This window comes from Lepidothrix coronata, unplaced genomic scaffold (assembly GCF_001604755.1).
Source record: "Lepidothrix coronata isolate B3197 unplaced genomic scaffold, Lepidothrix_coronata-1.0 Scaffold196, whole genome shotgun sequence".
Classification (NCBI taxonomy): domain Eukaryota; kingdom Metazoa; phylum Chordata; class Aves; order Passeriformes; family Pipridae; genus Lepidothrix; species Lepidothrix coronata.
The window spans coordinates 1,117,606-1,144,935 of NW_016690376.1; the positions used below are offsets into that span (position 1 = coordinate 1,117,606).

The 27,330-nt window shown below is 40.9% G+C and overlaps 1 protein-coding gene across 2 annotated transcripts; it reads left to right on the forward strand.

Annotated features, from left to right (window-relative positions):
* The first annotated feature begins 198 nt into the window (after positions 1 to 198).
* On the forward strand, positions 199 to 27,197 carry EXOC5 (exocyst complex component 5). 2 transcript variants are annotated; one of them, XM_017831771.1, is made up of 19 exons: positions 199 to 303; positions 4,681 to 4,772; positions 7,371 to 7,518; positions 7,911 to 8,105; positions 12,942 to 13,006; positions 13,446 to 13,474; positions 13,613 to 13,722; positions 14,183 to 14,227; positions 14,327 to 14,467; positions 15,548 to 15,630; positions 16,089 to 16,298; positions 16,534 to 16,569; positions 17,445 to 17,592; positions 19,651 to 19,759; positions 20,461 to 20,581; positions 21,005 to 21,091; positions 23,444 to 23,552; positions 24,547 to 24,762; positions 24,906 to 27,197. In XM_017831771.1, exons 1-19 carry the CDS (start codon positions 277 to 279, stop codon positions 25,092 to 25,094), a joined length of 2,160 nt encoding a protein of 719 aa, XP_017687260.1. In that variant the 5' UTR covers positions 199 to 276; the 3' UTR covers positions 25,095 to 27,197. The 2 variants fall into 2 exon arrangements, with proteins under 2 accessions (XP_017687260.1, XP_017687261.1); XM_017831772.1 differs by lacking the exon at positions 16,534 to 16,569.
* The last annotated feature ends 133 nt before the right edge of the window (positions 27,198 to 27,330 follow it).

Here is a 27,330-nt window from a genome sequence, read left to right on the forward strand (position 1 = left end):
GCCGGCGCTGATGCCGATGCCGGTGGTGATGCCGATGCCGGCGGTGATGCCGGCGCTGATGCCGACGGTGCCGATGGCGGCCGGGGAGGAGCCGCGGCCGGGCCGTGCCCGCCCGGCGCAGCCCCATTTCCGGCGGGCGGAGGCGGCGCCGCGGCCGCCGCTGCTGCTGCCGGGGCGGGGGACACAATGGGCGGCCGCGGCGGGGCGGCGGCGGCGGCCGAGGGGCGCTGAGGGGCCGCCGCCCTCCCTGCTTCCCTGCCTCCCTTCCCCGCGGCCATGGCCACCACGGCCGAGCTCTTCGAGGTGGGTGCGGGCGGCTCCGGGGCTGGGAGGCGGCGGCCGGGCTGGGCCGGCTCGCTGTGAGGGGATGCGGCGGCCTCTCCCCGCGGGGCGTGCGGGGGCACCTGAGGGAGCGGGGGGTGGGTGTGTGGGGCTGAGGGAGCGCGGGGAGCCCGGGCCCTGCCGGGGGGCTGCGGTTCCCTCCTTCGCTCCCTCGTTCCCTGCCCGGGCTGCCCGGGGTGACAGGCCATGCCAGGCCCGGCCCCGCGCTCCCTCTGCCTCCCTCTGCCAAAGGAACACGCTCCTCTGACTCCGGCGCTGGGGTGTCTCAGTGCGGCTCCTGCTGCAAGGAAATAAGGAAATGACTTTGCCCTCCCTCTGTGGAACCGGGGAACGGAAAAGGGAATTGCTCACCCAAGGCCACGGAGGAGCGGGAATGGCAGGAGTCTGTCAGATCCTTCTCGTGGAACCACAGAATGCCCTGAGCTGGAATGGACCTACAAGGATCATCTCCCTCCTGAAGGGAGCCCACTGGAAAGGTCTAGAGGGACTTTTGGCAAGAGCATGGAGTGGCAGGACGAGGGGAAATGGATTCAAACTGACAGACAGCAGGATTAGATGGGATATTGGGAAGGAATTCTTGGCTGGGACGGTGGGGAGGCCCTGGCACAGGTTGTCCAGAGAAGCTGTGCCTGCCCCATCCCTGGAAGTGTCCCAGGCTGGGTTGGACGGGGCTTGGAGCAACCTGGGATAGAGGAAAATGTCCCTGCCTGTGGCAGGGGGTGGAATGAGATGATCTTGAAGGTCCCTTCCAACCCAAACCATTCTGGGTGTCTGTGACTCCAACTCCTGGCCTGGACCATGAGCTCTCATGATGTGACCTGTGATAAACAAAAAGTGTGTCCCCCCCTTCGTGCGTGGGGATGTGGTGTCATCACCAGGTGTCCTGTATTTGCTCTCCAGGTCTCTCATGAGCCAGTTGTTCATTTGATGGGCTATCACTGGGACATGCTTTGCCCAGCCTGCAGGGAAGGTCTTCCTGTTCCTCTGGAAGATCCTATATCTGTGGTTTATGGTAAATGCATTGTGTGCACTCGAATTTATGAATCACAGTTATGGCACAGAAGTGTTATGACTCACATCATTTGGCTTGCGTGGTTTTAAAAAAATAGCAGGACTGAAATGCTGTGTTCCAAGTAGCTGGATGCCAGGTTTTGTGCCCTCTCTATATCTCTCTAGGAGCCCGTTTATTTCTCAACATAATGACAATGCAGTTCTGTTCTTTGTGGGATGTTGGATGTGGGGTAACTTGGATACAGAAAGTAAACTCTTATGTTTTATCTGCTTTGGGCCATGCAACAATTCGCTCCATTTTGCAATTAAATTTCAAATTAGGTGAGAATTTTGCCTAGAGACTGGGCTTGAAATTATGTTTTCCAACATGAAATCCAGTGTTTTTGTCTCTCCTGCTTTCACTACTCTTTCAGCAAGAGAGGTTTTGTTGGCGTTCACTAATTTAATGTTGCCTACTAAGTTAGTTTGAAGTTGCTTCCTTATACATCAGAACATGAAAATGTGCTTGTTATGGGAGTAACCCTTTACCTGTGTGCTGAGGGTGGAATTTGATTACCGTATTTTCATGACTGTGTGTTTTGAAGTCATTTTCATTCTGGATATGTGACACTGTGTAGCAGGGTCTGTGCTGAAAATGGACACAACGTGGACTCCGTTCTCCCTCGCATCACTTAAAGCATAAGTGAACAATTATTACTTCTAAACTGGTTTTTAATTTGGCTGTTAGTATAGTTTCATTTATAAAGACCAGACCAAACCAGGTTATCATCCACTTGAGGCCTATCTCTTATTAAATCAGGAGTATTGGCTGAACGGAGGGGATCACGCTAATTCATCTGGAGCCAGAGGGAAGTTCAAAGCTGGGAAGAAATTGACTGTTGGGGCTCATCTGATAACAGGCAAAGGACTTGCAAATGACATTTGTAATAGCTGATTTTCAGCAATTTCTGCAGGACAGGATAGGAGACTTAAAATAGGAATTAGGCTGTCTGCTCTGGGTAACCCTGTTATCAAGATAACATTTTAAAAAAGCAAATGGATGTGGAAGATACGACATAGAAACTGAACTAAAAGTTTTGGATCTGCAGTGGAACCTGGGAAATCATGTCTTAGAAAGACACTGTTGAACTTCATTTATTCTTTATAAATCAAGTAGATTATTTTTAGCCCAGCCTTTGTGGAAATTTGGAAGAAAAAGCTCTTTTTTTTTTTTTTTTCTCTGTTGATCAATATTCTTCATATAATATCCGCTGCAATTATTGTTCCTTAAAAAATACAGAACGTGATTTATATGATATAAATGTGATATATTTATATGAATAAAGAACTGAAGGACAGCTGTCCCATGCAAGTGTTCCTGAAAAACAGGTATTCTCCAGGTTATGCCCCTTTGAAATATTACACCTGCATATGGGGTCAGCCACAGCGTTTTTGGGATGCAAGGGAGGGAGCTGCAGGAAAGACTGTGATTTTCATGTAAAGGAGAAGTGCTGCAAAGAGCCCTAAGGTAATTGGGAAGCTGGAGGACTCCCCTGAAGGGAATGTTACGGTATCAAATGTCTCAGTTCACCTCTAAGTAAACTTGCAAAGATGCTCCCAAACTTTTAGATGCAAAGGTGGAATAAAGAGAGAATTTATACTGGTATGAAAGCATGGCATTTTGATTTTTGGTGAAGAGGATTCGGGTAAAGGAAGCTTCGTGTTTTGTATAAGGAGGAATTTGGTTAAAGAGATGAGTGACTTGTAGGGAAATTGTTTTTATGCAGCATCAAGCAGTTATTTTTGCAGTTTAACCAGTAAAACACAGTTATTCGAGTCAGTCTGTGCATGAGGAATTACTGGGTGATCTGTTGAAAGGGTGAAATTTCTGCCCCATCCAGCAGGATTCAGTATATTGCAAAGTATATTTAAAAAACTTTTAATCTTTCTCTTTAATGGCTGGGCCTGCCTGAATGGGGCATAATTTGTTTCTGACAAAATAGACCTTGAACTGGCAATATGTGCTTTTTAACCCTTGGTTTTAGCTATTAAACTAACTCTATAATGCTGGGGTTTTTTCCCTCCCTATTACTTGTGACAAAGTTTCAGACATATTGATACCATAACCAATTTTATACCTGTTTATTTTTTATTATTTTCATTTTTTAAGACCAGGTTTTATCAAAAGCATGGTCACATGTGTCATCATCAGAAATGGCAAATACCATCAGTTGTGGCAAATACCTCTAATAACCAGAGCCACTCCCAGCTCTGTTTTGGGTTGTTTCACACTTTCAGAACTGTTGCTGTGTGTAATTTAAAAGGTTTCTATGAAATCCTGATGGTTGTGGGAATAATTTACTTGCTGATTTTAGATGTGCTGAGCTTAGCACCTACTCAACGCTGCTAAATTACCGGTGAAGCTGAAGTGATAAATACTGGGTTTTTAAGGATAAACGTTGGACTGTGTTTAGAGTAATTTAGTATTAACCATGTGAGGAAATGTTTGAGCTGGTGTAAGTATTGTGCCAGCCAAAACAGGAGATGTTGGTTTTATAAATGAGGTTTCTGCCTTCAGGAAACATCGCTGAGTGGAGAAATAATCTTAACTCTTCAGCCTGGAGCGGTATTTTAAGGGAAGAACTAGCAAATATGAAAGAAACTTGCATAACCTTGAGCTTTTAGCATCCCTCATACCCCCTGTTTTTCCTTCTTGGGAAGGTCAAGTCCCTCATGTGTTTGTGTGATTTGTTTTTCCCTTTTTATCTACTTGGTTCCTGCAGCTGCAGTTCGATGTTGCACAATGTCCGGTGGCATCTGGTGCTGGTTTTGCCACGGGGCAGTGCCTTGGCCAGCTCTGGGTGTGATGCCATGTTGTTGCCTCTGACCTGCACCAGAGGGTTGAACCACTTAAAAAAAAAAAAAAACAAAAACAACAAACCCTTATTTTTCCACATAATTTCTTCAGACAGATGAATTCTCCTGCCTGTTCTGCTGTGCAGCTGATGGCTGGTGATGTAACATCCCAAACCAGCGGAGCTGCTGCACGGGGCGGACACTCTGTCAGGACAAGGCACAGGCTCAGCTGGAAATAAGGTCCTTTAGAGCCAACTCACAGACCTGCAGCAAATCCTAAAATCTAGACTAGATGTTCAAAGTCACCATATTAAGAACGGTGTTCTTCAAATTAAATATGTAAAGCTAAGAGGTGATGGGGGTAATTGTCAGCACTGTGCTTCCTCTTGATTGTAATAAGGCTTTTAAACACTTTCAAAATGATGTGTGAGCAGCTGCTTAAGGAAGAACCTGCTGTGGCCCATTGTAAGGAGGTTTTTATTCTGTGGCCAGGAGCCTTTTGTGGCAGATGAATACATTGAACGCCTGGCATGGAGAACACCTGGAGGAGGTTCCAGAGGTGGAGAAGCTTTTGATCCGAAAAGGTAAAACCAAACTGCATAATGGTCAATGTGTCTCTGATTGTACTGTTTCATTCCACATGTAACAAAAAGCCTGTATGTGGTGTTCCTGTGTGTCCAAGGAGGTTTTCATCTGGGAGAATTGCTAAAATTTGTGACCATGAGTTAATTATTCAGAACTAATTACTCAGTGACAAGAATAGGGAAAATCACTTTCCGATTTAGACCTTTTAAATGAAGGAAACTTGGTGTTGTTTGTCCTTGTCAGACACAAATGTTCCAAAGCACTGGAGTTGCTGGATTAAAGCATAACATGAGGCTTCACTGCTGTGCTAGTTAATTTAATGAGTTTCTTACTTCAGCTCCCTGAGCTGCCTTGTCTTAAGACCCCATAGTTGGCAGTCCTGGTGCAAACAAACAGCACAAACAGGTAGGGTGAGAAGAAAGGCAGCTCTAGGGATGTGATCCCATGATAAGCTATTCTGACTTCTGGATCTACCTGGATCTTCTTTTGCTTGAAAGAGTACCTTTCAAATAGTGCTACTTTTTAGCTTTTGTACCAATATTTGTGATATTTTTAGAGACACAACTAAAGTGTTCTCATTTTCCACATGATTATAGATTGGGAGATCACCAACTGCAGTAGCTGTGCCTTGGGGACTTCTCATCCACGAGATCCTATTCCAGATTGAGATGGTTTGCAGTAACCTGAGCTACAGAAATTTAGGAATAGCCAACTTCATAGACCAGCTGTTGCTGTTCAAAAGCAAATAGAAAACACTTTATTAGCATGGCCAAAGACATTCCTCCTGGAGCAGTCTGGCTCTCTGGAGGCACACAAGAAGAGGAAGGATATTGTTGGATTTCTAGCAAGGTGCTGAACCCTCGACATTCAGTCTGGGGCCTGTATCCTGTGCAGAGCTTTACATGGGATTTAAGCAGGAAGAAGCCTGGAAAGACACAACATTGCTTCCTGGAGCTCTTTCTCCACACTTTTTCCTAGGATCTACTTTAGGGTAGTGGATAATTTGTAGCAGGACCAGTTCATTTTAACAGATCCTCTACATTTCTGCTGGTTTGCCTGTGTTAACTTTTGTGATACACCTTCATGTTTTTCAGGAAAAGTAGGAGAATTCTGCAGCAGTTAATATTTTTCTTGTGGCATGTTCTAGTATTGGGAAGGGAGCCAAAATTAATATAAAAAACCCCAGATCTTTTCGTAAAATGTTTTCTGTTCTGTTTTTAGAAGATGCTGCTTTTGTTTGGTTGTAAGTGTGTTGGAGTCTTTATTTATATTTTGAGAAACCTGACCAGCAGCTGCCTCTTCTGCTTGAGCATTCCTTCCTCTCTCACTATACTGAGTACTGTGGCTGAATAAGTGATGAGTTGGCACAATATCTGTTTAAAAAACAAACCCCAGGTTGAATCAGTTTGTTAAAATTAATAGAAACTCTCTGCACTTCCCTAGGGTTTTGTTTGAAAGTGTGCTGTGTGTCACTATCGTTCAGGTTTTATTTCAAATATATTTCTGTAAACTTGGACCTGTTCCTTGTGGTTTTCTGTGGAATCTAACGCAATGTGCTTCCTCTTGGGCTTCTGGCAAGCAGGGAAGGAGTCTGTGAGGGTGGAATAATCCATTCTACCTTTTCTTTCTGGTTGCTGCGAGTCTGTAGCCTGTACTTGGCAAGCCAGGAGAGGAGCAGTGGGCTCATTCTGCCTTGCAGCAGCACCACAGGTTGGAGGGCTTCACATCCACCTTCTGAACAGTGTTTGTGAAAATGCAGGTTCCTGAGTAGTCCAGAAATAGCTCCCTGGAAGGAATTCCCATTTCCTCTCCTCTTCTGCTTGGACATTAAAGCTGGACAGTGGAGTTCTCTAATGGTTCAGATGTTTTCGGTTACTGTCATGAGTTTCATGGCTCTGGAGGATCTGGGAGTAATCATTCCCTGACCATCAGTGACTGGGATGTTTGGAAAAGTAGAAGTGAAAAGGTGACAGGAAGGGGACAGGATGGGCAAGAACAGGAGTGAGAAGGAGAGAGACATTAAGAATGGAATGAAAATAATAGTGGGAATTTAAGAATGCATTGAGGTGTACTGTGATTGAGGAGAGTAAACTGTGAGTCTGAAAGAAAAATCAAAGTGATGGGAAAGGGCAGAAAAAACCTTAAAATGGGTATAGGAAGAAGTGAAATCAATCAAACCAACATTATTAAACTGTGTATTAATTGCCTATTAATAGGATGCTGATTTACAACTTTACAGTAACATGTACAGTAGAAAATATTTTCCCTTTGTAGCCCTTCCATTGAAGGGATTTAGTGGCCTGAGCTCTTTTTGTCCTTATGAGAATTATTAAGGGAAGATGGGGATAGAAGGATTTTGAGCCACGTTCTTGAGTGATTGGAATTTAGTTATCCCCCTACATTCCCTTGGCCCGGTTTTTATGTAGGCATTGAGTGCTGCACAGCCAGGGGGATGGTCCTTAAAACAAAAGAGCCTTTTTAAGTTGTGGTTATATCAGCCTTGTTGGCAAGTTCTTTCCTTCAAGGTGTTTTAAACTCTCTGCAGAAGACAGTGTGTTTCAAACTAAAGTGTTTTCCTCTATTTTGTTCTAAATCAGATTATTGGAAGAATTCGTAAATCATATCCAAGAATTACAGGTAATGGATGAAAGGATTCAGAGGAAGGTGGAGAAACTAGAACAGCAGTGCCAGAAGGAAGCAAAGGAATTTGCCAAGAAAGTGCAAGAGCTGCAGAAAAGCAACCAGGTAAAGTCTGAAGAGTAGAGTCAGTGCAAAGCTGTGCAAGTTTTAAAAGCATCGTGTGCTCCTTTAACGTTTCTTGGTACATTGTGCTACTCTTTGAGATAAGAGTAAAGAGGCTTTGATGGAAAACAGTTTCTCCTGTCAAGGGGGACTTATCTGCATGTTCCATTAATGAGTGTTAGTGATGGTGAAAGTAGTGAATCTTCACAGCAGTTTAAAGGAAGACACTAAACTTCAATGGGATGTGTGTAATTCATTAGTGGTTCTGAGTAGGCCTGTGGTTCTGAGACACAGCACCTGCTTTCACAGTGCCTGTTACTGGAGTAAATCTAGTGTTTCCTGGAGTACATTAAATGGAAATCATGGGTTTAGTGTCCATGTCTCTGTTCTCCCAGGTTGCCTTCCAACATTTCCAAGAGCTGGATGAGCACATCAGCTATGTAGCAACCAAGGTCTGTCACCTTGGCGACCAACTGGAGGGGGTAAACACGCCACGGCAACGGGCTGTGGAGGCTCAGAAGCTGATGAAATACTTTAATGAGTTTCTGGATGGAGAGCTGAAGTCTGATGTTTTTACAAACTCTGAAAAGGTAAGAGCTGTCAGCGGGATGAAAGCAGTTCAAAGCAACGAGCGGTGCTGCCCTAATTACAAGCTGCTACCATGACTTACCATGGTCAGACTTCAAACCACTGGGTGACTGACTTGTTAAAGTGGCATTGTTCTGAAATGTAAATGAACAACACTGGGCTGCAGATTGCTGATAAAGCATTTGTATTCAGCGATGCTTAATGTGGCAATGTTGGCATTTCTCATTTTATGAAATTATCGGAGATTTGAGGAACGCTGGGAGGGCAACTTTGGAGTCCACACAATATCTGCCTTTTCCCTTTGAACCCCTTGCCTCAGTTCCATCCTGTAATGCAGAACAGTTCTGAATGCAACTTCTTTGTGAAACTTTGCTCTGTTGGGTCAGTCCACTGGCCTTGGATACCTTTTTGTCACAGCATGCCTTGGGGCTTTGTATAGTCCTGTGGTTATGTCTCCACCCTTGGAATTTAGAGGAACCAGGCAGGAAAACTTCAAAGAACTGTTAAAGCATTTTGTTTTTCTTATGCTTCAAGAGTGTGTTCATGAAGCAAATACAAGCTGAATGGTGTGGCAAATAGAAATAAACTGAAGGAAAAGAATCCAGCTGTAGACAAAAGAGCACTGGGTTTCCCTATGCAGATTAAGTAGAGTTGGCTTGGTGGAGTTTTCTTTAGAGTTGTTGGTTTGGTGTTTTTTTGAGTTTTTTTAGGTGTGTCTTGAAGAATCTTCCCTCTCTCCTTAAATTCTGTGCAGCGGTAGGATTGTAGTCAGGAAAAAATTATAATAATGTGGGAACAGCAAAAACTTGGTTTGCACATTCAGCAAAGAAATATGTGATTGAAATGCAGCTCATAGAAGACCTGAGAACAGGTTAATAGTCACCCCCTCTCTACTGAGCTGGAGGTCTCTCAGGGAAATGAAAAACTCATCATTTCATGCAGTTGTATTCCCTGACTTTCAGTTCATGGGCTGTGGATAGATGGTAATTACCAGTTGATAGTTTGCCCTAATTCAAGAGGGAGCACAGGAAAAACTTCCTTGGCTTCCAAAGGAAACAGAGAGGTTTCAACATAATGAAAGTTCTTCTCTGACCAGCCTTTTCCAGATCTAGGTAAAGTTTTCTGGTTTTTTTTTTCCTATGTAATAATAAAACATGTATTTTAAAGAGATTTAATGACAGCGTGGCAAATAACAAAGCATAAGTTAGAGAATTATGTGTTGTCTGCTCGAGAGTCTCATAGAATTCAGCTTTCATTTTATTTGTAAATTAGAGTTTCATAATCCACCCTGTTGGAGGATCAGAAAAATCAGGTTTCTAAATAGGGTAAAGCTGGAAATTTGTAAACAAATGGATCTTTATACGTCCCTGAAGAATAACAAGATATTCAGCAAATCTGGAGGAAGACAAATATAGTAAAGGCTGTAAGTCTTGTGCCAGTCTGTAGGGGAAGTGTGTGGGAACACAAACAAGAAATTCTGGATACAAGTTAGCTTACTGAGGTAATTTCAGTCAAGTGGATTCTGTAACTTTTTGCCTCCTACTTTATTAATAAAGTAGTGTTTATAAAAGAACCTGCCTAGACATGTGCTGTTACACCTTAATGCACCTCTGAACTAAAAACAGCTCTAAAGTATGAGATAGTAACAAATGTTCTTAAATGTAAAACCTTTGTACTTTGTCAGTGTCTTCTATCTTTGAACTGATGTGGCTTTTAGATGGTGTTTTGGAGGATGTTAAGATTTTTTTGTGCTGTGCCAGCCCTCACAAGTGTGGGTTTTTCTTTGAGGCATTGAGAGGAAGAGATACTGTGAAAGGAGAGGCACAAAATGAATTATAATGCAGTTATTTCCTAATTGATATTTTCCTCACTAGTGTCAGTTCTTAGAGTCCACTGGATTCCTTTTTTCCCCCCTACACTCAATTTGTTGCTTCCCATATTGCTTTCTCTTGGTCTAACTTCTACCTTGTCACCTCTGTGAAGGTTTTCCCTCCTGTATTGTCCCGTCCTATGTATTGTGTCTTCATCCTCTGAATCCTTACAATTTTCCTTGTGGTACCAGCTGACCAATGTTTCTCCTGTGCTGAAGAGTCTTGAAGTGAGCAAATCACTCCAGTTAATGCAATTAAACTATCAAAATGATCTAGCAGCTCACTTGTTTATCGTGCAATAACATTGTCCTGCTGAATGTGTTTACTGTTATTCTTGTATGTCCCTTTCTCTCTTTATGTTCTGTACTCAACATTATTCCATTATGCATTTTCAGTTGTGCATAAAAATGTGCCTTGTTAAAATTCTCTTATTTCTCCATGATTTCCAGGGTGATTTTTTGCCAGATATGTTCCAGTGCTATTTTATAGAATCTATATTTATTTTGTTTTTAATAGTTTACAGAAGCCTGATTCAATTAAAAATTGAATATGTCCGGATTTAAGCAGAAACCACAGAGGATTGATTTGTCATGGCTTCTGTTGTGCTTAAGAAAAGGCCCTGAATTCAATAAAATATAAGTTTAACAGCTGTTGTGTGAAGAGGAGACAAAGAAAATGTTGTGTCTGTGGGTTTGTTTTTTTTTTGTTTGAGTGTTTTGGTTTTTGTTTTTTTTATATTTTATAGCATTGGTGAATAACTGCTGATATATAGACTATTTACTGACATCAGTATTGATCACAACTGTTGGGTATTAGGGTTGCTGTAAGCCAATAGAAATAACTGCTCTTTCATTGGATTTATTTGAGGAGCGTGGCTGCTTTTGACTTAAGAGGCTATTGTGAGCTGACAGTTCAAAACATAAGCTGCTCTTAATAATCAGAGTGGATATACTTTGAGTGCCCCTATTTTTGCTGAACAACCAACCTCGTGTGATGCCTGTGCTCTCCATTCTTACCTGTGTGTCTGGTTCTATTCTTGCAAAGTTTTAATCCAGCCCGCTCTGAGTGCTGGGAGAATAGGATTTGGTTGCTTCCTTTCCTCTCACTTCAGCTCCCTGGATCATCACTAACAGGAGGAACAAGATAAACTGCATATTCTCCATGTTCTCCATTGTGTCAGCTTATAAAGGTTTTAATCACAGAATAATTCAGGCTGCAAAAGCCCTCTAAGATCCTCAAGTCTAACCATTCCCCCAGCACTGCCAAGCCCACCACTAACCCATGTCCCCAAGTGCCACATCCACACGGCTTTTAAATCCCTCCAGGGATGGGGACTCCACCACTGCCCTGGGCAGCTGTGCCAGGGATGGACAACCCCTTCTGTGAAGAAATGATTCCTAATATCCAATCGAAACCTCCTCTGGCACAACCTGAGGCCATTTCCTCTCATCCTGTCACTTGTTCCCAGGGAGCAGAGCCCGACCCCCACCTGGATCCACCCTCCTGTCAGGGAGTTGGAGAGACCAAGAGGGTCCCCCCTGAGCCTCCTTTTCTCCAGGCTGAGCCCCCCCAGCTCCCTCAGCTTCTCCTCATCGCACTTGTGCTCCAGACCCTTCCCCAGCTCCATTGCCTTCTCTGGACACACTCCAGCCCCTCAGTGTCTTGTCATGAGGGACCCAAAACTGACCCCAGAATTCCAGGTGAGGCCTCACCAGTGCCCAGCACAGGGGGACAGTCACTGCCCTGGTCCTGCTGCCTCGCTGTTGCTGATCCAGGTCAGGTGCCATTGTCCTTCTTGCCCTCCTGGGCACACTCTGGCTCACGTTCAGCCACTGTCAGTCAGTACCCCCAATACACAGACCTTTATTCACCAGCCCCTTTGAGGAGCCTTCTAATCCCCAGGACAGCTCAGTAAAGCCTGTAAAACCATCCCAGAGCTGTGTCCGGTTTGGCCCAGCCAACACTGTGCTTAAATCCACTGAGGTTCAGCTGCAACCAGCTGCGTCCCCCACATTTTCAGATTGGTGTTTTCTGTCATTTTATTCAGGCCAATGGAGCTGAAGTCACTAAGCACTACTTAGATGCACTTCCCATGCTGATCCATGGTGGAAGAATAAATGATAAAAGGTTTTGCTACCAAGGACAGAGCACGAATTTGCATGCTGTGTTATCTTTATTTGTTAACCTTTGTGTTTATACAGCTATTCTTAATTTGTAGCTATGTAATTAACTGACTTTCATCTTGGTTTTTGCTTTGGACCTCAGAGTTTATAATTTCTAATGCAGCCTCTGTTTCTCCTTCCTTGGGAGAATGCTCTGCTTTGATCCCCTTTTTCCCCTTCCTCCTCTCTGTGTGTTGAGCAAGGTCATGGCTTTTTTAGATACAGCCAATTTCATCAGTTTTAAAGCATTTCCCAGTGCTTTCCTTGACAGGGTTGACGAGCCATTTCCCTTCTGAGTTCAACAGAGGTCTCTTCTGGTTGGGTGTGAGTCAGTAAGACTTTCAATCCCAATTACTGTTGAAGTTTGATGTCACAGCTCTGTGTTACGGTTATATATTTTATTCCCAAATGGAGGGGTACAGATTTCCATGAGACTGCTCTACCCAGGTGTGATCTAATCAGCCCTGAGGAATCTTTTGGTCTTCAAGCTCTGTTGGCCTAGTGCAGTGAAGGGATGTTTGTCCAGGTAGCTCATACACCCCCACAGACCTGCCCAGTGGGAACATGCAGCAAGACTTTTCACCATGTTTTGACCTATATAACTTTGTGTTAAAGAAAAATACCTTAAGCATCTTAAAAGTACATACAGGAGGAGCTTGAAGGGGTTGATCTCTTCCATGGGTATGTCAACTCAACCAGCTTTAGAAATAGGAACTATGGGTATGAAATTGGACGGGGGGGTAGGAAAGGAATAGCCCCCAATCAGACCTTCTTTAATAATTCTGTCATGCTTTCCTCTCAACAGATTAAAGAGGCAGCTGATATTATTCAGAAACTGCATTTGATTGCACAGGAACTGCCTTTTGACAGGTAAAAATCTATCTGCACATCTTTTTAAGAAACTAAATCTTCACATAGCTGCAGTTTCCCGATGCTTCCCTTGTCTCCCCTTTGGTGCTGTGCTTAGTGATTCATGCAGCTGCTGAGCTGGATTGTGTGCTTATTTCCCTCTCCTCTATTCTCAAATTTGTGTTCACATGCTCATGTTGTAGGATCATCTTTACATACACATCCTAAACTGCTTAACAGACTTTTAATGGGATAATTTTGCTTTGCTGACTTAATGCTAGATTTGAATTAGATGCTTGTAGGTTTTTAGGGGTATAAAGCGGGGAACTTTTCTGTCGTCTTTGTGTTACATGTTTTCATTTTTAAGTAGAGTGCCTCTTATTCATGTTCTGGGATGCCTGTGATTCCTCTTGTGATGTGGATTTGAGTTTAATCATGCTATTTTTTTTGTTGTTAACAGGTTTTCTGAAGTAAAATCGAAGATAGCAAGTAAGTTATCTATGCAGTTCAATCCATATTCCTATATTTGAATTGTTAAAGATGATTAGAGAAGTAAGCAATACTGTCAGTATTACAGTTTTTGTCAGTGCCTGATGGATTTTTGTTGTTATCCCCTTTTCTCTCCAGGTAAATACCACGATTTAGAGTGCCAGTTAATTCAAGAGTTTACCAGTGCACAGCGGAGAGGAGAAATCTCCAGGATGAGAGAAGTAGCAGCAGTTTTGCTTCACTTTAAGGTAAAAACTGAGGGGTTTAATTTGAGTACATGAATAAAACAACCCGTGGTACAACAAGTGCCTGTTTCAAGTGAACATCTTGCATGGGAACCACCACCATCTCAGATGACTTGTATAACTTCAAAAATACCCAGATGTTCCATCTGAAATCAGATGAAAGAGAATAAAGGGGGGCAAATGATGGGGGATTGGAGGCAACATCAGTGGAGAACATTCTAAGCTAATCTTTTCCTGCATGTTTGTGAACTTCTATGTTTGAGAAAGAATGTTGAAACTTGTGTATATTCCTGTAGACTGGTGGTCAGTGAAGGTTTGTTAGATCCGTGACAAAAATGAGTTTGGAAAAGTCTACACTTTGAATGAATCTCAACTTTTTTTTGCAATAACTTTCACAGGTGTTTTATTTGCTTGATTTCATTCTGCACTGCTTTAACACTGAGTTGTTTTTCTCCTTCCACAGGGCTATTCCCACTGTGTTGATGTGTACATAAAACAGTGTCAAGAGGTAATGGAGTTTGTTTTACATATATCTCTTTGGGTGCTGATTTATTTAGTCCTATAGGTGGTTGTAAATCTGTTGTGAAATGTGCTTTTAAATCCCTAGGGAGCATTCCTGAGGAATGATGTCTTTGAAGATGCAGCCATTCTCTGCCAGAGAGTGAATAAGCAAGTTGGAGAAATCTTTAGCAATCCAGAGACTGTGCTAGCCAAACTCATTCAAAATATCTTTGAAGTTAAACTTCAGGTATTTCACATTCTAACATGTTGAAGTTCATCGAGGAAACTTTTAATAAAAAAATATTTTATCCAGTAACAGCAACTAATGAGAATTTACAATATTTGTAACCTTGCAGAATCATATTCATTGCTCTGTAACAACTCAGACAGATAATCAAGCCTATATTAAATAAAGCTGCTTGTGCTCTGGATACAGGGTGACTGAAAATACTCAAATTCAATATGTAAAATTATTAGGGAATATTGTTGGGTAATTCATGAGATGTCATATGTGTATTTGATTTCTTTTCTATGCCCCCTACCAAGAATATGTCAGGAAAAGAAGTTTAATAAGCATCTTTAATTTGTTCATTCTTGGGATTGGGTGTCACGTGTGTTCACTGAATAAGTGAAAATAACTTATGTTGTGAATACTGTCTTGCAGCTAATGCAATATTTATGTGAAAATCTAGAATAATTGAAAATGTTAAGTTTTCCATCCTGCAAATACACTCACTTAAGTGCTTAAAGTCAACAACATGACATCCCTTGCAAAAAGCAATTTCCCTGTAGACGTCTTTCTTACGGTGCAGAGATCGAGCTTGTGTTTCAGCCCCAACTTTCTGTGTCAGTTTGGGCTTAGTATGTTATGGTAAATAATACTTTTGTCCAAATAGTCAATGACAAGAAGACTCTAAGCTTGTATCTGCTTTGTGTCTGTATTATGATAAGCAAATATAGAACCATCTCCTTTGCTTACTGTCAACTGCAGAGATGCCCTGAGGCCTCTCATGCTTTTGATTCTTAAAACGAGGGGATTTGGTGTTAGTTGGTCAAGCATATTTTCAAAGCCATCTGCCTTTTGTCTCTGCTTCACACATTACTGCCTTTATTATTAAATACTTTTCTTCTAAAAGATGCGTTCAACTTTCTCTGTAGATAATGCTGGATGTGTAAATTAGAGATTTAAAAACAAAGGATAGATGAATTACCTAAAGTAAGACATAAATTTTGCAGGAAATTGTATATAATCTAGGAAGAAGTGGTTAATAATCTAAGAACCTGTGGTTGTCAGTTGATCTTCTAACAGATGTACCAAATTCCACAGGGTTATGTAAAGGACCAGCTAGAAGAACACAGGAAATCAGATGCAGAACAGTATCTAAAGAATCTCTATGATCTGTATACAAGGTATTTATATATCAGTGACGAAATTATTGTTGTAGATATTCTCTTGTAATAGATGGATTGATTCTCAAGATGTTGAAAGAGGAGCCAGAAGTGGAAACATCTCATAAAAATTGAAAAAAAATGATATGGCCATTAACTTCTGCAGTGGTGGCTTTCCTAAAGAAAACTTAAAATTGCCATTATTATTTTTAATGGGAAGTACTGAGTGCAGTGATCTCTGAGGGTCGTTTTAAAACTGGGCAAAAGCCAGTCCTACCCATCTCACTGGCGACTTGATGGGAGTTGTGCTGTGTGTAGTTAAACCTGAATTATGGGAAATTCTTTCCTTAAATGTAGAACGGCTCCAAGCCTTGCAGGGTTCTGTTGTGCTGTGTACTTTACAAACATACAGTGCTGTAATTCATCCAAACTCAACCTTTTTTTTCCCCTCTCCCCTTCTTTGTTTCTTTTGCATGAAGAACCACTAATCTGTCAAGCAAATTGATGGAATTCAACCTGGGTACTGATAAGCAGACTTTCTTGTCTAAGCTTATCAAATCCATTTTCATTTCCTACTTGGAGAATTACATTGAGGTGGAAATTGGTTATTTGAAAAGCAGGAGTGCAATGATTCTGCAGCGCTATTATGATTCCAAAAACCACCAGAAGAGGTCCATTGGCACTGGAGGGTAAGTTCCTTCTGGGAAGTTCCATGATTTTAAGATGGAAGGGAGGTGGTGAGGGGAGAAATGTCCTATTTGCCCTGTCAGATGTACAGTGATGAACTGCAAAAGACCTACAACTTTCTATAATTTGCTTTCACTTTATGTTCTGCTGAAAAGTGTGTTACATGTGAAAGGTGATGCATGGTATTTATACATATGGGAAGTGAAAAATACCAGTTCAACCTATGTTTCAACTTAGGATCCAGATCCACAAAAGGACTGAAGCAAAACTAAGGTACCTAAAGCATGTATATGTGTGTATCTAAAAGCATACATTTTTTTTCACCTGCCCAGGTCTTGTGGTTCCCCTCCCAAGACCTAGGAAGGGGAAAAGACCATAGCAATGTCAGTGAGAAAGCTCTTAGTGAGCCCAGAAGATGCAATGGACTTAGAGAAAGGTAAAACAAGACTTCATTATCCTCAGGGTAGAGGAACTAAGAAAGGAGTAGTGAGAAATGGGATAGGAATGATTTAAACTTGTGTGAAGCAGAGGTGATGAGGCTACTGCGCCTTACAAAGAGCTCAGTGTGTCAGGAGTGAGAAGTGATGTGGAAAAAGCAGCAGCAAAGTAATTAAAAAAAAAAATGAAAATTTAATTTTCTTGGGGAAAATTAAATTTACCATAGTGAGTAACTTTCTGGGTTGTTTTATGCATGGAAATGTGTCGGAGCATGCTTGGCTACATAAAGGACTGCTGAGGATGAGAGGATTTGTGGGTGTGGATGAGATGGAAAGCTCTCATTAGTGCTTTGAAAGTGCAGTGTGACAGCGTGTGGAGGCTAAACTTTGTCCATGGAGCATAAGTGCCACAGGATTCCACTGAAATTACTCTTATCCCACAAAGGGGAGTAGCTGGTCCCACGTGTGAATGAGCCCTGGTAGAACACAGCTGATGATGGAATCAGAGGTGGTAGTTTTGCATTTACTGGCAATGTTTTTTAAAGCTTGCAAGACTTGTCTTAATGCTTGCATATCCTAAACCGTGTCTTGGGTCCTGGTTTGTTGTTTTTTTTTTTTAAGTTAACAACTAAAATGTCCTAAATTGTTGAGGAATTTCAGCAGCGAAATTTCCATCCAGTGAATTCTTCTTTGGGAATGTTTCTGTTCCAGTATCCAAGACCTCAAAGAGAGATTGAGGCAACGTACAAACCTACCCTTGGGGCCAAGCATTGACACACATGGGGAAACTTTCCTGTCACAAGAAGTGGTGGTTAACCTTTTGCAAGAAACCAAACAAGCTTTTGAAAGATGTCACAGGGTGAGTTTGCTTCCCGTGATCTTCGTTTTGCGTGTGAAATTCTAACTCGGGGTTAAATTTTGGATTGAGGAATAAGAATAAGGGAGGACGTTGCTAAATAAATTATCTTTTGGGGTTTTTTTCCACTGGAACAGGGTCATAGTGGAGCAGGGTTTGCTCTTACATGTGTATTTAGTTGTATTTTGTGGGGTTTAATACTATTTTAATACCTTTTTTTGGAAGAAATGAGGATGGTTAAACCTACTGCCTACATTGCTTTTCTTACTGAATTACACCCAAGACCTGAGAAGCCTTTAATGTGGTTTTCTTTTCCTGCTTTAAAAATACAGTGAACAGTTCAACACTTGTTTTCCCTGTGTCAAGTGTCATTTCTTCTTGCCTTGGTGAATGATCACTAATGAGAAAAATAGTCTTTAACATTGTTTACCCTCTAGTGTTCTTTAAATGCTTTAGTCTAACAACAAAAAAAAGTATTTTACTTCTGATTAAATTGCTGCTTTTACTGCCTGCCAGTCATATTTGTCTGGCACTTGGGGTAAATGAAAGCCCTTGAAATTCAATTGCAATCTTAAATGCTAGTGATTTTTTTTTTTTTATTAGCTAAACACACTGATTTCTAACAAGTTTTAATTCCTCTAACATTCCAAATGAGCTGAGGGCAGAAAAACTTAACATTTCAGACATTTAGAAGTTTTAGTATTTTATAAACCTAGCAGGGCCAAAGATAGAACAGGATACAGACACAGCAGTGTTACCTGCACACCCTGGGATCACCTCCTTCCTAGAGGTGAAACCACTGCCTGTAAGACAAACAGGTGGATCATTAATTTTCTCAATATCCCAGTTGCTAGAAACAGTTGTTAAATTTATGATATAAACTAATTTTTTCCACGTGTGCACAACCTTTTTTTTCCCTGCCTTCCTGTTGGGATCAGATTTATTCATATTTGGTCTAAGAATAATTGTATTGGGGTGGAAACCCTGATGGATCTTGGCATATAAGGAGATTTTTAGAATTAGGGTTTTAGAACTGAGGGGTTTGTGGACAAGGGAACTCACTTTGCAGAAGAGAAGGTACACATATCCCTGGCTATTTAATTGTGATATTAATGTCACATAGCAGATGTGTGCAGATACACTGCACCAACTGTGACTGCTTCAGGAAAAATAAGTTGTTAGTTCTGAATGTAACCATATATTGAAACATTTCAGTGTTTGTAAATGTCTGTTGTTGGGAGTTTTGTGGTTTTTGGGGGGCAAAAACAGCAGAAATATCTGTGAGCGTTGTTGTGTAAATTAACTTGAATTGCAGTAGTAATCTTTCTTACTCATAAAAGTAATTCCTTAAAAACCAAAGCTGTATCTTTTATGTACAAAAGCCCTGCCACGTTTTCCTTTAGAAAGGGGATTTACTGACAGGTTGCTGTCCCAAATCCCACGTTGCTCCCAGCTCATCAAAGCACAGGTGCTGTGTGGAATTGTGGGCATTGCCTCACCTCATAGAAGTGTTCCTGCTCCATTGGCTCCAGCTGAACTGGCCCAAATGGAGCTGAGCATCAGCTGCATTAGTTTTGCTGCAGTGATAAAAGGACAGAAACTGGAGGTCCAGCTTAACCCACTGTCCTGGCTCTCACTCTGGCCTGTGGCCTTTATTCTTTATTAAAAGAATAAAAATATAAGGAATGAATAAAGTAATTTCTTCTGTATGCATATTCCCAGCATCCAGTGGTTTAGGTAATTCCTAAGATTACATCTGAAAACCTGTGTTTTAAGGACTATTAATTAATATCTTCCTTTATTATTATTGTTAGAAACTTTAGAGATTTGCTTCTTGTAGCATCTGTGGCAGCTTAGCTTTACTTGTAAATGCTGAAGGGTTTATTGATACTGAAGGCTGTTTCTATAATTCTCTATATGGATACTTTTCACTTAAAATAAAATTCCAATTATTCTGGAATACTTGTTACATTTTAAGCTTATCCCCTGCGCCATATCAAATAAACTTTCAAATCTATGTAGAACTGACCTTTAGGATAATTTTTTCCTTTTTCTTTGAAGCTCTCTGATCCCTCTGACTTACCCAAGAATGCTTTCAGAATTTTTTCTATGCTTGTAGAGTTCTTATGCACTGAACACATCGATTATGCATTAGAAACAGGCCTTGCTGGTGAGTACAGAATTCTCATTTCATCTCCTTGGCCTTTTTGTGCAGAGGATCTTTGCAGGTCCTTGCCGTGCCTTATTGATTGGCCTTGTTCACAGTGTGTTGGTTAACTGAAATTTTATGTGTTTTGGAGTCAACATTTAATGTCTTCTGAAGTGTAACTTTCATTTGGGAAGTTGGTGCTCAGATGGGAACAGGCTGCTGTCTTCAAAAACATTTTTATCACAGGAATTGGGACATCAGCACTCTCTGCCTCTTTTAATTGTTCTCTGTGCCATAACAAGAGAATATTTTTATATTAAGGCTTAGTGTCTTAATTTTCATAAGAATTCTGTGCTTGTTTCTATGTTTGTGCTTTTTAGAGTGGCAGTAAATAAGAAAACTGCTTTTTTAAAGAAATTAATATCTTGACAGTGAGAACCTGTCATTTTTACATGACAAAATTAAACTCCCATTCTGAAGGAGGTTTTAAATTGACTGTCCTGTTGTGCTTTTAGAAATTTTAACAGTGAGATATTTCTCTGTGCCTGTTACCCAATATAGCTGTGAGAAGTACCCTATATATGGCACCACTGTAAATTTTCAAAACTCTTAAGCCTGTGATTTAAGCATTCATGGAAAAATTCTGCATATTTAAAAAGTCATCATGCTAATTATAAGAACTGCATATCTGTACAATCCTAATGAAACCTCCTTTGCTTTAGGCATTCCCTCTTCTGATTCAAAGAATGCAAATCTGTATTTCTTGGATGTTGTCCACCAGGCCAATACGATTTTCCATTTATTTGACAAGCAGTTCAATGATCATCTGATGCCATTAATCAGGTACCTCTGTTTTGATTAATATTTCCAATGTGAGTGGTGGTTTTTTTTGGTAAAGAAAGCAATTTTTTTCACTCCTCATCTCTGTTAAGCAGAGTTTATGCTCAGAGTAGATCAACTTGATATTGTGGAAGATAAAATGCCATAATGGGAGGGGGAAGAAGGGAAATTAAATTGGTTCCTTTGAAAACTAATGAAGGAGAGTGAGCTCCAAGAGTATTGATAGGTAGGAGAGGCAATTTTTCCTTGGAGACATCACTGCTGCATTCCAGGTGGGACTAAAGGGGGTTTGTGGCTGTGCCTTGGGGTCCTTTCTGATGGGATGGGAAAACTTCACTGAATCCTGTTGTAAGCAGCAAACCCAGCAGAGAAATTTGTCCTGGTATTTTAACACTGTCACACATCCAACCTTTTACACTGTTGCAGTTCCTCTCCTAAATTATCTGAATGCCTTCAGAAGAAAAAGGATATCATAGAACAAATGGAAGTGAAGCTGGATATGGGCATTGATAGGCAAGTAGAGATTTAAACTTTCTCTTCATTCTTAATTTGTGTAAAACTCCTTTGTGATGCATGTTAACTGTCCTTTTAAGCATGAAATATTCCTGAATGCAAAATTGATATTTTAATATTTTTTAAAAATGATAAACATGCATTATTGTGCATAGGGAATTCAGATTTTATATGGTTAGAGGGTCATCTTTTCCGTGGCACATTTCTGACCCATGAATACTTCTGGAAGGATGTTTAAAGATGGTTATGTTGAAAGAGTGCAATAGTTCAGTTTTACCTTATTGTCTCAAACTCTTTTTTTCTACTTATAAAAGGGGGAGCAATGATGATTGAAATAGGTTAAACACTTACAGGATTTCCATTAGGAGCAAAGTTTGACAAAAATAGGTTAGATGATTTGCTGGAATCTGTGCAGTGCTATGGATTAGACCCAGTCATAGAAGTCTGTAGACCTGGAATAATTTTGATTCTGACATTGACTTGCTTTGAGGTTGTGACTCGTTTAATCTTTTTTCTATTTCTCAGAATATAAATGAGGGGATAGCTATAAAAATTGTAAATTAAAATCACAGCTGTTTTGCAGCAGAGGCAAATAATAAACTAACAAGCTTAATGTTAGGAAATGGAGCTGTTGTGTGATGCCCTACTTTTGATTTGGTGTATTATTTTCTGGAAGTGCAGAAAGAAAGGTGGAAACAGGGGATGTGTAAGTGGCAATTGAGATTTTTAGCTGCTCCTGCTGCAAATGACCTTAGAGATTTAAACACAAAGTTTGAAATATTTCAGGCACTGAGGCCATGAGCTTAGATCTAGACAGATACAGGCTGGTCATCAGCATTAAGATAGTTTGTGTATAAAATAATTAATCTTTTAAAAGCGATAGCAAGACTTGCGAGAAGAAGTTGGAAAACAGTATGTTCAAAGGTTTGTGGATGGAGAATTCAAAAAAATTAGTGTTTCAGCCATACAAAAGAGATTAATTTTGAGATGAACATTACATGTGTCTGTGTGCCTCTTTCATGCTGCTTTGTGGTGCCACTGGTGGTGTTGAGAATGGATTGTCTTGCTTAAAGGAATTGAGTTTAAAATATAAAGCAATTTTTCTGAACATTGGTGCTTTTTCAGCGTTATCCAATCTGGAAAAGTCCAAGTGCAGCTTCTTGAGTGCCATTCACAGCAATTGAATCTACCTCTAAAAGTGATTTATTAGCCAAACACAATTAGTTCAGCCAGTTTTCTTTCAGCATGTGTTTTGTGTAAACAGCCTTCTGGGAGTATTTATTGCAAATGGAAACTGAGGAGAATGAAAGATATAATTTCCTTAAATTTCTGTGTGGATTGTTGGATGAAGTGCACCTGAAATGCAGGTCTGAGCTCTGTGCATAGGAAAAAAAAGGAGTTTGTTCCCTCTTTGGATACATATATTTGCGTCCCCTCCACCCCACTCCGGCTTGAATCCTTCAATGCCTGTAATGGCCTTGACTGTTTTCTTCAGGGAAGTTGGAAGGGTGAGGGAGATGAAGGAAAGGGGAGGGGGGGGGGTGGAAACCAGAGGGATATTCCTGGCCAAGGTAGGCACTGGGAGAGGTTTGCAGCCTTTCTCAGCTGCTTTGCTGTTTGACCTTTGCTTTGGACTTAAAGGAAACCAGGGCCTTGACCTTAGATAATGTTCTGAACAGATAAATCCTATAAGGGAGAAATAAATGACACTGTAAAACTCCATTAGATTTGTGAGAACAAGAGAAATACCAAGCTCTGGCAAAGGAAGAGGTTTTTCCTTCCCCCTCACCCCTCCTTCACTTTCCAAGTGTGTTCTGATGCTTCTGACTAATATGCAATGTGATCTAATTCTCCTAAACCCTTTGGAATGCTTCCTTCAGCTTTCTGATTCCCTCTGCATTGAAGGATCCTCTCCAATTTCTCTGAAGAGCTGGATTTGAATGGATTACCTTCCAATTAATGTGTCCCCTTTAAAAGCAGCTGGCCAGTGTGCTGTGTGCTGTGCTCCAAGACACTGAACTTGGAGGGAAGAGTTTTTAGGGATTTTTGGGCTGATGCTTCTTTTTCCAGCTGCTCACTAAAAACCAAGCATATCTTCTCTATAGAATTACATTGCAACTCTAGAAAAGAATGTGTATTTGTGCATGTTTGTTAAATGAAATATTTCCTTTGACACACTAAAAGCATTTGTTGTATCTTCTGTAAATTACTCAAGTATTAGGTGCTGGGCTTTTTCCTCATTGCTTTATGCTGCTGACTTCTGTACAGAGTCGTGTTAGTTTGTGTAAATATAAAAATCAAGGAAATGAAAATGTTCCCTCCCAAACCCAACCCGTGTTTGTAACTTTAAAGGACACTGAATTGCATGATTGGACAGATGAAGCACATCTTGGCTGCAGAGCAGAAGAAGACAGATTTTAAACCAGAAGATGAAAACAATGTTTTGATTCAATATACTAATGTAAGTAACTGAAGTCTCAGCTCAGGAGTGTCATCAGGTAGAGGATGTTCCCTGCCAAACATGCTTCAGACAACATGTGCACGTGCTAAATTTGCTTCCATTCTGCACCAAGCACCTCCAAACTCTCTCGTGGGCTATTTTCTCAAGCTGAAAATGAACATGAGCAGTTTTGTCTCCAGTGTCAGACACAAATCAGTAGGTGCTGGAGGAAGTGGCACATTCTTTCCCGTCCCAAGAGGCCCAGATTTGGAACAAGGCTTTTAGCTGATAATTAGCTTTGAGCTATCAGTTTCAGAAAATCAATTATCAGGTACTCTCTGGTTGCTGGGTGGTTTTTCCCCTCAGAGTGGCAGGAACATGACAAAGCATCACAGGTACTGCATGAACATTCTTTGCTGCACAATGCTGTCTGGGCCACCAAATCTGTCTGAATCCCAGCCTGGGGGTTTCTGAGGAGCTGTAGGGCTGCCTCACATCGGGCTCTTGTTAGGGAACAATGCAGGGAGGAGTAGAGAACAAACTCACTGGGAAGAAGTGAGAGCACTCCCAGATGGGAATGGGAGAAGTGGAACAGTAGGATGTGGAGCCTTTTACTATGTGGGAATGGTGAAGATGCCTGTATGGTTGTTGATTTGAATTTATAACTACAACTGACAAAGTTTTTAGTCACTTCCCCCTCCCCACCCACCCCTTGGTTGATCATTGTTTGAATTAAAAGTCAAAATGAAACTGTTCTATTCTGAACTGCTCTGAACTATAACTTAATTGGATATTGTCTTGCATCCATCTTCCTACTCACATTTTTGCATCTTTACGTGGCAAATAAAAAACTGTTGGAAAATTGTTAATTGGAGAATGACTAATTTCAGTGCTGTGCTGTGAGAGTTTAAAGGTTAGTGGCTGATGTTTGGCTTATGATACGGAAACCACTTTGAGAAGAACAGATTCCTAGAAAGTAAGTTACCTAATCATTCTTATTTTGTTTTAAATTTAGGCTTGTGTTAAGGTCTGTGGCTATGTTAGAAAGCAGGTGGAGAAGATCAGAAATTCCATGGATGGCAAGAACGTGGACACAGTTTTGATGGAGCTTGGAGTTCGTTTCCATCGACTCATCTACGAACACCTCCAGCAATACTCCTACAGCTGCATGGGGGGCATGTTGGCTATTTGTGATGTGGCTGAGTACAGGAAGTGTGCCAAAGACTTCAAGGTAAGACACGAGGAGAAGATGATGGATGTGAATCCTCTGTCAGGAGGGAGTATTTTGAAGATCTAGGTGGACAAGCTGTTACAAGACTTCAGGCAACTCTAATAATTTATATCTGTTTTTTCTTTCTTTTCTCTTGCCCACAGATTGCTCTGGTGTTACAGCTCTTTGATACCTTGCATGCACTTTGCAATCTTCTGGTTGTAGCCCCTGATAACTTAAAGCAAGTTTGCTCAGGAGAACAACTTGCTAATCTGGACAAGAACATCCTTCACTCCTTCGTTCAGCTGCGTGTCGATTATAGGTCTGCTCGTCTCGCCCGCCACTTCAGCTGAGAGCACAGCAAGAGAACCTGCACCTTTGGGCAGGCCTCAGTTGTCAGAAAGCACAGGGAATGACTCCTTACCAACCGTGGGCGTAACTTTTGTGGGACAAAGACTGTTCAGAATAAAGCAGCAGCCATATCTAAACATGACAGTGTAGGAGGTGGGCAGGTAAAACTCGGGGTGGTGTTTCATGTGAGCTAAAGTTCTCCCAGTGAAGAATTTCACAAATCTACTTGCTACTGATTTCTTTTTTCTTTTTTTTTGGTTTGTTTTGGTTTTTAATTGGAAACACGTTGGTGTAGGAAAGCAAGTGGTGCATTGGAAGTATTTTAGTCTTCAGTATTGAATTATGAGATACCGTTTGTTAGACTTGAAGTACAGAGCATAGCGTAGGTAATGGATTACATAGACTAGACCAGTGTAAAAACATCCTTCATCAATTTTAATGACTTAGACTTCAGCACAGCTAATCATAATCAAATTATCTTTGATTGGTGTTTCTAAGTCATTTCTTTCATTTAAAACCTTATCCTGCTCAATGTAATTTCTTGCTCTAATTAATTAGCTTGGAATTTCTTTCAGATGGAGGAGCAAAAGCAACACTATCCCAGAAAGATGTAATTTATTCATTGTGTAGCATTCTAAACAGAACTAAAGTGGTGAAAAGTTTTGGATTTTTTTTTTTTTTAGCTCTTTGACTCTTTTTTTTTTTTTTACCTGATAGTCAAAGGCCCACTGGAATGTACTGGCATTGTATGATCTGACATTATTGTTTCTGTTTGATACCAGGACACTGAATTTTGTACATGCTCCTGAAGTAAATGCGGCTGCCTTGCCTAAGGCATCCTTACTACAAGGTGAAGGTGCCCATCTTTGGGTTAATATACAAGAACTTTCTCCTGTCTTACTTTTTATGTAAATAAATTCAAATTCTAATGAAGTGAAAGGATAAAATGTAGCCCAGTTTTTCCCATGTGGCTCTGGCCAAAACCTCGGGTGGAAAATTCCTGTGCTGAAGGTCATTGATCCTCAGTGCCTGAGCAATATAAAATGTTGAAGTGTGCAAAAGCTGCTCTTCCACTGCTCATAATTTTCATACTGGGCACAGGCTGCTCTGTGTCCCTTGTGCTCCAGTGTTTATTCAAGGTGTTTCTGACGTGGACCCACAGTGAACTGAAGGAACAGTGATGTTTGAAACATCCGGGGTGGCTTTTCCACAAGCAGTTGAAAATTGATGTAAATAAACCTTTTCTCAGCGCAGACTCTTGTGGAAACCAGGTTGGAAGTGCAGTGGTTTGTGTCTTTCAATCTGACCTACACCATCCCTGAGCAAATCCTTTCTAACACATTGTTTGTACTGTTATGGAAACTTCTCTCTCCCCCACCTTCAGAGCAGCATTTCTATCAATTTACTTTATGGGTTGGTCAGATAATTCTGTTTTCCTCTTTCCTTAATGAATTCCCAGGTGTAGCCAACATTGACAAGACTTGTGTGGGACTTCTCTTGGTTAGCTGAGATTCTCCTGCTTTGTTTTATATTTAGCAGAGCATTGTATCAGTAAACAAGAGGATGGATGCCAGAGTGTCTCCAAGTATTCCAGGGGACTGGCTGCTTTGCTGAGCTGCACTGCTCTATTCCTTGGCCATGGCAGAGCCACAAAGAGTTTTGGACACTGGAGGAGGCACATGCTTGTACTGCTGCCATTTTTTTTCAAAAGCTCTGATGTGAGTTCAGATGATACCTCTCTGTTACCTCTGTAACCGAAAGCCAACGATTTTAAGGCTGTGGTTTTATTAACCAATACAAAATCTTTCTACAAAAATAAAAGAAAAAAAGTGTCAATTTGTAAACACCTCAGAACAGTGAACATCATCTTGAGACTGCAGATCACAGAAGTGCTTCAGAATTTGTTGTATGATTGTTTGAATTTTTTTAAGGTTGTATGAAATGTATTTACCATATTCCTCGCTTTCTTAGCTGTGTTTTCCATGCATATGCTCAGTGCAATATTTCCATTATGCCTGTTAACAGGAGGCAGCAAAAAGTAGGTGAATACTTAAACTTAGATATGTAAACTCTTCCTCAATAAAAAAAAAAAAATTCCTTCCAGACACTTTTTTTCATTTCATTTCCATGTTCTTCAAAGATATTTATACTCAATTGTATAAGCCCTTCTATTTAAAAAAAAAAAAAAAAGAATAAAAGTAATTTTACTGACCAAATTTATCACTGGTGTGAGCTTTC

Excerpts from the sequence above, each read along its gene's own strand:
- EXOC5 (XM_017831771.1), top strand. The coding sequence starts at position 277 with ATGGCCACCACGGCCGAGCTCTTCGAG. Across the intron at positions 8,106-12,941 it reads TTTTTACAAACTCTGAAAAG|ATTAAAGAGGCAGCTGATAT; the intron begins GTAAGAGCTGTC and ends TCCTCTCAACAG. Across the intron at positions 24,763-24,905 it reads AGTGTGCCAAAGACTTCAAG|ATTGCTCTGGTGTTACAGCT; the intron begins GTAAGACACGAG and ends TCTTGCCCACAG.